Source organism: Rhinopithecus bieti, unplaced genomic scaffold, assembly GCF_001698545.2.
Source record: "Rhinopithecus bieti isolate Rb0 unplaced genomic scaffold, ASM169854v2 scaffold_27038, whole genome shotgun sequence".
In the NCBI taxonomy this organism is placed as follows: Eukaryota; Metazoa; Chordata; class Mammalia; order Primates; family Cercopithecidae; genus Rhinopithecus; species Rhinopithecus bieti.
Window position 1 is genome coordinate 473,096 of NW_016812221.1, and position 9,579 is coordinate 482,674.

Sequence of the window (9,579 nt, forward strand, 5' to 3'; positions counted from 1 at the left end):
CCCGGCTAGTTTTTTGTATTTTTTTAGTAGAGACGGGGTTTCACCGTGTTAGCCAGGATGGTCTCGATCTCCTGACCTCGTGATCTGCCCGTCTTGGCCTCCCAAAGTGCTGGGATTACAGGCTTGAGCCACCACGCCCGGCCGCACTAATCTAGCTTTAACAAAAAGCAAATTCGTTATTTTTTTTAAGCAATGGACTTTTCAAAAATTGAAATTAGGCAAAGCAGCTTAAGCCTCCTAATGAGAGAATATTGTTTGTTTAGACTCAAGCTGAAATTCAAGCCTCACATTGCCTTATGCTTTGTTTATGATAAATATATAAATGAGGGTTGCTTAACAGCTGTGAGCACTGTGTGGGATTTTACACCTGGCCTGCGTGACCGCCTGTTCCAGTTGGGGTGTCGATTTGACTAATACGCTCCATCCCAGTGTATAAAACTTGCTTCTCTTCTCAAGCAGAGCAGCTCCCCTGGCTCCCTACTCTGCCCTGAAGGACTCTTGGGCTCCCGGGGGTGGGAGGGGCCAAGAGAAGGAAAAGCCTGTCTTTAGCACCCTTTAGAACAGCTGTGCCCCCTTCACAGTGCTGCCTTGCATGGGCCTAGCCCGGCGGGGCACTTATCAGTGACTCCAACTCGCCTGCTTGCTGCACTTGGGATGAAACGATCCCACAGGTCAGGTGGAGGGTGGGGCGTGGGCATCGGCCAGGACTGCTGTCGCCTTTTCTCAAGAGCGAGGAAGATCGTTCCTATTTCTAAGCAGTCACACCCCAGCAGTCTCTTTCTCACACAGTCCTGCATGTCAGGCGGTGTGATTTGCAGGGGCAGCTCTGTGCCTCAGTGGCTCTTGGCAGGACACTGAGGGCCTGCCTGTGGTGTGCCCAGCTCTGCCACTCCCAGGAGGAGAAGGGCTGCTCAGCTCAAGGTGTCCTGTTCAGCAGAGCAAATGTCCTCTGACAACCATGTCCCCAGACAGTTCAGACACCCTTGGGGACAGCACTGCACACACGACAAAGATGCAGGGGCCAGGGAACCCCACACTCGGTGCCCTTTGTCCAGTGGGATGTGGTAGAAGGCAGGTTGCAGGGGTGTAACTGATGTGTCTTTTCCCCAAAGTTATTATACCAATGAGTAACTTGTCAATAAAGCATTTTTCTGGGGAAAAAATTTAAACAATTAAAGAAAGCGTAAGTGGAGGGTGGGCACGCACCATCTTGTCGGGGGTGTTCAGATACAGGTCAACCACGTAGCGGATGCGCTTCTGCAGCATGGCCTCATCGTCATCGGGGTACATCAGCCTCATGAAGTCGGGGTTCTCCAGGACGTCCAGAGTCAGCTGGCAGATGGAAGCCTGGTTCTCTTTGGCAGCAACATGCATCACGTTGTACCTGCACCCTTCCTGAAAGAGAACCGCATGCTCTGAGCTTCCTGTGACGTGCGGACACGCCTGTCGCGAGTGCTGCGATGGAAACCAGCCAGGCCGCACACCTACCCGATGGAACCGGCGAGGCCGTGCACCTACCTGATACAACCGGCCAGGCCGCGCACCTACCCGATGGAACCGCACCTACCCGACGGAACCAGTGAGGCTGCACACCTACCTGCACAATAGTTGGGTTGTCCCCTGAGCCAATCAGATACCGGGGGTTGCTCCAGATAAGGTCAGAAAAGGTGTCTTCCTCTCCCTTCTCCACAGCTTTCCGAAGCTTGGCGGTGAGGTCCTGCGTGCGGGGATTTTTATAGCTGTTCGCTCGCTCTTTGTTGACTGTTTCTGATTCAGACAAGCACAAACCATCTGTCACTAAGAGACAGAATTTAAGAAAGATTAGTTTCACCAAGTCACTCATGCACCCTATGATGAGGGATGAGGAGGAGCTTTCCACACAGGCTTCTGGGCCAACTGGGAGGCACAGGTGAGAAATGACGAGATGGGCCTGCGGCCACCAGCCCAGCATGGAACGGCAGCCAGCGCGCCTGTCAGCAGACCAAGTGGGCGAGAGCAGCCAGACCCTGCCGCAAGCTGGGAAAGGCTCTGTGAATGCGGCAAAGTTTGGTGAACTTTGTGTTTTTCAGAGACGGGGTCTGGCTCTGTCACTCAGGCTGGAGTGCAGTGGCACGATCACAGCTCACCGCAGCCTCGACCTCCTGGGCTCAAGTGATCTCAGCCCCCCAAGTAGCTGGGACTACAGTTGTGTGCCACCACGCCTGGCTTCTATCCGTATATATAAATGTATTTTTAAAGATGGGGTCTCACTATGTTGCCCAGGCTGGTCTCCAACTCCTGGCTTGAAGGGTTCCTTCTGCCTCAGCCCCCAAAAATGTTGGAATTACAAGCGTGAGTCACCACACCCGGCCAGTAAACTTGGAAAGCTTGGTCAGTAGGTGGAGGAGGAACAACGGCAGCTGTGGGCAAGGGAACAGTCCCAGCAATCACACAAGGCCTTCGGCGTGCAGTGTGGCTGCGAAGGGCCACAGGGTTAAGAAGCCACGGCGCCCTGCTGACGTTTTGTGGGGACGGAGTTTTGCTCTGTCGCCCAGGCTGGAGCACAGCGGTGCGATCTTGGCTCACGGCAACCTCCGCCTTCCGGTTTCAAGCAATTCTCCTGCCTCAGCGGCCCAAGTAGCTGGGATTACAGGCACCTGCCACCACGGCCAGCTAATTTTTGTATTTTTAGTAGAGACAGGGTTTCACCACGTTGGCCAGGCTAGTCTAAAACTCCTGACCCGAGATTATCCACCCACCTCAGCCTCCCCAAATGCTGGAATTACAGGTGTGAGTGGCTTCTAACCAGAGTGGCTTCTAACAGGTACAGATTGGCCATTTTTTTACATTTTTGGTAGAAGCAGGGTTTCACCATGTAGGCTACGCTGGTCTCCAACTCCTGACCTCAAGTGATCCACCCACCTCAGCCTCCCAAAGTGCTGGAATTACAGGCATGAGCCACCGTGCCCGGCATGATTTTTGTCTTAAAGTGATTTCCTTCTAAGGAATTCTCATAAATTGCAAAGAAGGAAATCTGTACCTGTTAGAAGCCACTCTGGTTTCCATCCAGGAAGCACCTGTATAAGGCTGACTGAGGACAGGCGGATGACTGGAGGGAGAGGGCGCCATTCCTCTGGAGTACCAACCCGCCAGGGAAGCCCAGACAACTGTGAACTGGGAGAGGGAGCAGGAGCTGAGGCCAGACGAAAGGTAAAGGCAGAGGCTCTACCCCACACTGACTGTGAACAGCCTCTTCACACAAAACCCTAGTTCTGAGCTAGAAGGTGGATAGGAGGCAGACTTCGGGCTGGACAGCTCCTACAGATGAGCCCGACTTTTGCAGATGCCCTAGTCCTAGAAGTAGGTATAGCTTCAGGTGGGGAAGGAGACTGCTCTCAGGATCCAAAAAGGCGCAGTGGCTCACCTCTGTCAGCCCAGCACTTTGGGAGGCTCAGACGGGAGGATCACTTGATGCCAGCAATTTGACCAGCCTCGGCAACATGGCAAGACCCCATCTCCATAAAAAAATTTAAATTCCAGCCTGGCCAACGTGGTGACTAAAAATACAAACATTAGCCAGGCACGGTGGTGGGCACCTGTAATCCCAGCTACTCGGGAGGCTGAGGCAGGAGAATCACTTGAACCCAGGAGGCAGAGGTTGCAGTGAGCCGAGATTGCGCCACTGCACGCCAGCCTCGGCAACAGAGCGAGACTCCGTCTCAAAAAAAAAAAAAAGTTTAAATTAGCTGGGTGTGGTGCCGCCGCACGCCTACTTCTCTCCCTATTTGGGAGGGTAAAGCAGGTGGATTGCTCGAGCCCAGGAGTTTGAGGCTGCAGTGGGCCATGATAGCACCATACTGTACTCCAGGCTGGCATAAAGAACAAGACCCTGTCTCTTTACAAAAAGAGAAGAAAAAATCCAACAGGCAGCAGGGAGAGACGTGGGGACAGATGGAGGCAGCCACAGCGTTCTTTTCAGCTTCTCCAGTCAAGATGCTGATTACTGCCATGTCAGCATCAGAGCTAGCGTGGCTTCTAGGTCCACTGAGACGCCACTGACTCTACCCCCAGGGAGAAAACAAGTTACCACATATGAGGAAGGAAGGCACAAAACAGGGTGGGATCTATGGGACAGGAAGGAACATCAAGATGTGAACTGCCGCATGATTTACCTTTCAACCCGTCATTGCTGAAGAGCGGCGCTGTTTTCACAGGAGAAAGTGGTAAGGACGTTCTGCTTGGAGAAGGGAAATAATCACAAATTCCTCTAGCAAATTTCTCAGCATCTTCTCTGGTAGAAAAAGCTTTAAATCGGGACCCTTTGATCATCTTGACAGCTTGCAATGCTTCCTTTTTATTTTCATAAACATGGATCCTATCTGGGTAGGAAAAGTAAAAAACGAAAATCAGAGATGAGTGACTGGAGCAGCTGTTACCTGGTCACACCCTGGGCTTCATCATCAGCTTCCACGTCTGCTACCCAGTCGCCCGGCTTAGTTCAGATCTTTAATCTTGAAGAAAAAGGGCCTTAGCTAGCCGAAATAACACAGTTAACAAGCTCAATTGTGTGCGTATATGCATGGGAGTAACATGATACATATTATGTTCATATATGTTAATTCTATATGGCAAGATTCTATCCTAAAAACTAAATTTCATATAAAGATCTAAATAAAAATGATTAAAAGGCAAATTTAAAAAAACTATAATGATGTCAGCCAAGAACAAAAGAGTATTTTAAACACAATTTTGAACAGGAAACGCCTATTTACTTTTTTTCTTATTTTATTTTATTTTTTTTTGAGACGGAGTCTTGTTCTGTCGCCCGGGCTGGAGTGCAGTGGCCGGATCTCAGCTCACTGCAAGCTCCGCCTCCCAGGTTTTACGCCATTCTCCTGCCTCAGCCTCCCGAGTAGCTGGCGCCTGCCACCTCGCCCGGGTAGTTTTTTGTATTTTTAGTAGAGACGGGGTTTCACCGTGTTAGCCAGGATGGTCTTGATCTCCTGACTTCGTGATCCGCCCGTCTCGGCCTCCCAAAGTGCCGGGATTACAGGCTTGAGCCACCGCGCCCGGCTTTTTCTTATTTTTTTTTTGGAGACGGAGTCTCGCTCTGTCGCCCAAGCTCAAATGCAGTGGTGCGATCTTGGCTCTCTGCCACCTCCGCCTCCTGGGTTCAAGCGATTCTCCTGCCTCAGCCTCCCAAGTAGCTGGGATTACAATGCACCCGCCACCACGCCTGGCTAACTTTGTATTTTTAGTAGAGATGGGGTTTCTCCATGTTGGGTCAGCTGGCTGTTGAACTCCCAACCTCAGGTGATCCGCCACCTCAGCCTCCCAAAGTGCTGGACTACCTTTACAATAATAAGATTAAAAATCAAGCCGAGGCTGTGGTGCGGTGGCTCAAGCCTGTAATCCCAGCACTTTGGCGGAGGCCGAGGGACAGGCGGATCACGAGGTCAAGAGATCGAGACCATCTGGCTATACAGTGGGAAACCCCGTCTCTACTAAAAAATACAAAAAACTAGCTGGGCGAGGTGGGCGGGGCCACCTGTAGTCCAGCTACTCGGGAGGCTGAGGCAGAGAGAATGGCGTAAACCCAGGAGGGCGGAGCTTGCAGTGAGCTGAGATCCGGCCACTGCACTCCAGCCTGGGGTGCAGAGCCAGACTCCGTCTCAAAAAAAAAAAAAAAAAAAATTAAGGCCGGACACGGTGGCTCATACCTGTAATCCCGAACTTTGGGAGGCCGAGGACAAGTGATCACGGAGGTCAACAGATACAGGCATTCCTGGCCAACATGGTAAAACCCGTCTCTATATTTAAAAATACAAGAATTAGCCGGGCATGGTGGCACCACCTGTAGTCCCTGCAACTGGGAGTCTGAGGCAGGAAAATCACCTAGAACCCAAGGCAGAGGGCTGGAGTGAAGCCAAAGATTGCGCCACTGCCACTCCAGCCTGGTGACAGACCAAGACTCTGTGCCAAAAAATAAGTAAACAAATAAATAAATAATAAATGACAAAAATAAAACCTGCCTATGGACCATTTCCCAGTGTTACTATTCTTTTTTTTTGAGACGGAATCAGCTCTGTCGCCCAGACTGGAATGCAGTGGCACCATCTCAGCTTCAGTTGAAAACCTCAGCCTCCCGAGTAGCTGGGGACTACAGGGCGCCGCCACCACAGCCCGGCTAATTTTTTGTATTTTTAGTAGAGACGGGTTTCGCCATTGTTAGTCAGGCTGGTCTCGAACCCCTGACCTTGTAATCTGACTGACCTTCGGGCCTCCCAAAGTGCTGGATTACAGGTGGAGCCGCTGGCCTGGCCACTAGATATTCTTTAAAAAGATCTTTATGGAAGAATAATCTTCCATCTCTATTCCACGGTGTTTAACCAATTATCTTTACTTCACAGGCATTCACCACAAATTGATTATCACAGTAACAAATACTAATGACGTTGGTGCAATTTCTGGCATTCCAGTCAATATTGAGTTCTCTTTTTTTTTTTTCTTCCAATGCTAAACCTTGTTTAAAATTACAATTCTTGGGCTGGGCACAGTGCGCTCACCAGCCTGTAAATCTCAGCACTTTTGGGAGGCTAAGGTGGGAGGATTGCTTGAAGCCAGGAGTTCAGACAGCCTGGGCAATTTAAAGCGAGACCCACTCTCTTAAAAAAATAAATTTAATTACCTAGGTGTGGCCAGGCGAGGGTGGCTCACCACTGTCAATCCAGCACTTCAGCGAGGCCAAGCCTGGTGGATCACCTTGAGCCCAGGAGTTGGAGACCAGCCTGGCAAAGTGGGGAAATCTCATCTCTACCAAAAATACAAAAAACTGACTGCACCACTGGCAACATGCCCGTGATGTCCGCAATCCAAGCTATCAGCGGAGGCTGAGGTGGGAGGAGTGCTTGAGCCTGGTAGGCAGACATTGTAGTGAGTTGTTGAGATCACATCACTACACCCAACCTGGGTGAGAGACAGAACCCAGTCTCAAAAAAAAAACCAAAACAACACAAACATCAAAAAAAACCCAATTAGCTGCGTGCTGGTTGTGTGGCCTGTACCTCAGACGCTGGGAGACCAAGGTGGAGTGGGAATCGCTTGAGGGCAATTCGAGAGCAGACCTGGGCAACATGGCAAAAACCTCTCTCTATAAAAAATACAGGCCGGGCGCGGTGGACTCAAGCCTGTAATCCCAGCACTTTGGGAGCCGAGACGGCGGATCATCGAGGTCATGGAGATCGAGACCATCCCGGCTAACACGGTGAAACCCGTTCTACTAAAATACAAAAAACTAGCGGCGATGGTGGCGGGCGCCTGTCGTCCAGCACTCGGGAGGCTGAGGCAGGAGATGGCGTGAACCGGGAGGCGGAGCTTGCAGTGAGCTGAGATCTGGGCCCTGCACTCCAGTCCGGGGCGACACGAGCGAGGACTCCGCCCTCAAAAAAAAAAAAAAAAAAAAAAAAAAAATACAAAAATCGGCCGGGCATGATGGCTCACACCTGTAATCCCAGAACTTTGAGAGGCTGAGGCGGGCGGATCCCGAGGTCAGGGGGTTGAGACCAGCTTGGCCAAAATGGTGAAACCCTGTCTCTACCAAAAATACAAAAATTAGCTGGGTGTGATGGCAGGTGCCTGTAGTTCCCAGCCACTCAGGAGGCTGAGGGAGGAGAATCACTTGAACCCGGGATGCAGAGGTTACAGTTAGCTGCGATCGTGCTATTGCACTCCAGCCCAGGCAACAGTGCGAGACTCTGTCTCAAAAAATATACAAAAATAGCTGGGTGTGGTGGCTCATGCCTGGGTCCCAGCTACTCAAGTGGCTGAGGTAGGAGGATCACCTGAGCTAGAAAGGTTGAGGCTGCAGCGAGCCGTCACTGCACCACTGCAATGCAGCCTATGGGGTGGAGTAAGACCCTGTCTCAGATGAATAAATTAAAACAATAAAATGGCCGGGGGCAGAGGCTCACGCCTGTAATCTCAGCACTTTGGGAGGACGAGGCAGGTGGATCACGAAGTCAGGAGTTCAAGACCAGCCTGGCCAAGATGGTGAAACCCCATCCCTACTAAAAACACAAAAAATTAGCCAGGCGCGGTGGCAGGTGCCTGTAATTCCAGTTACTCAGGAGGCTGAGGCAGGAGAATCACTTGAACTCAGAGGGCGGAGGTTGCAGTGAGCCGAGATTGCGCCACTGCACTCCGGCCTGGGCAACAGAGTAAGACTCTGTCTCAAACAGTAAATAACTAAACAAATAATAAAACAAAATTACAAAACTTTGATGCTGAAAATTTATGCATTCGTTGGCCATTTGCATTCATTAACATAAAAGGTGTGCAGGTTACAATGCATTTTAAAAAGGGGGAGGCGACTAATCAACAAAGCTCCTAACCAACAGCGGCAGCCAGCTAATATTAATATCTCAGTCCAGCATATCTCATAGAATCCAATTTACCTAACCAATTTTAACAGTTCTCACGCAGACTCACAAATATTTCAGGAAAGTTCTACATAAGAATATTAACAATGGTTAACTGGGGTGATGAGATGGTGGTGACTGGATGTTTTCTTTTTTTATCTGTACTTTTCCATTTTCAAATGTCATCCCGCCCTCTGCATATATGTTATCTGTGTGAGGAAATCCTACACACGTCCCCATTACCATTTCTCGCCGGGACGTCCTCATATACTGGGCACACCCCATAGTACAAGGGCGGTTCCTTAGACGCAGTCACTCCAGTTCTGTAGGTGTCAACGGCACTGGGGGGCACCGAGCAGGTCTTAGATGTCACAGCTTCCTCTTCTGGAGGATTCAGGCCCACACTGTAACCAAAATCTCTGTCTTCTGAAAAACCAGCCTGATCAATTGGGTTCCCTTCAGCTGACTTCAAAATCCTTTGTGTGTCTTGGCTGAGAGCTGTGGCACCTGCCTCATGGTGGTCGAAAGAAGGCAGCCTTCCTCCCTGCTCCAGTAAAGCCTGAGCCAATTTTTTCTCAAAAATGAACCTTGTCGTTGACGTAATGGGTCCACATTTCAATCCAGCTTTGACGATTTCTTCTCTAAGGTCATCTGGATTCAGAAGTTTCAATCGAGCCAACACAGCATCCATTGTCATCTCACCTAGGCCCAAGACAAAAAAATCAAATAGAGTCACAAAACACTAACACCTGCTGAAGCTGGGTGGCAGGTACCAGGGTTCATTACATAATGGCATCAGCTTATTTCATTAAAAACTTTTTTCTTGGCTGGGCACAGTGGCTCATGCCTATAATCCCAGCACTTTGGGAGGCCGAGGTGGGCGGATCACCTGAGGTCAGGAGTTCGAAACCAGCCTGGCCAACATGGTGGAACCCCATTTCTACTAAAAATACAAAAAATTAGCCGGGTGCAGTGGCAGACACCTGTAATCCCAGCTACTTGGGAGGTTGAGGCAGGAGAATGGCATGAACCCAGGAGGCGGAGGCTGCAGTGAGCCGAGATTGCACTCCAGCTTAGACAAGAGCGAGACTCCAGACCAAAAAAAAAAAAAAGTCTTTATTTTTTCCCAGGCAGCAGGATTCCACTTTTCTTTTTTTTTTTTTTTTTTTTTTTTTTTTTTTTT

At 50.1% G+C, this 9,579-nt stretch overlaps 1 protein-coding gene across 7 annotated transcripts in view; it reads right to left on the reverse strand.

Annotated features, from left to right (window-relative positions):
- Positions 1-9,579, reverse strand: part of ANKLE2 (ankyrin repeat and LEM domain containing 2) — a 40,372-nt gene that overhangs the window by 25,186 nt on the left and 5,607 nt on the right. For 6 of the 7 annotated variants that reach the window (XR_001889867.1, XM_017895676.1, XM_017895678.1 and 3 more), the window contains exons 2-5: positions 8,640-9,098; positions 4,152-4,358; positions 1,598-1,797; positions 1,207-1,395 (exon numbers count right to left, since the gene is read on the reverse strand). Coding sequence is in view for 6 of the 7 variants with exons in the window: in XM_017895676.1 (XP_017751165.1) it covers positions 1,207-1,395; positions 1,598-1,797; positions 4,152-4,358; positions 8,640-9,093 (1,050 nt within the window). In the remaining variant the exon portion in view is untranslated. The remainder of the gene's footprint in view (positions 1-1,206; positions 1,396-1,597; positions 1,798-4,151; positions 4,359-8,639; positions 9,099-9,579) is intronic. The other variant, XM_017895677.1, reaches the window with a different exon arrangement.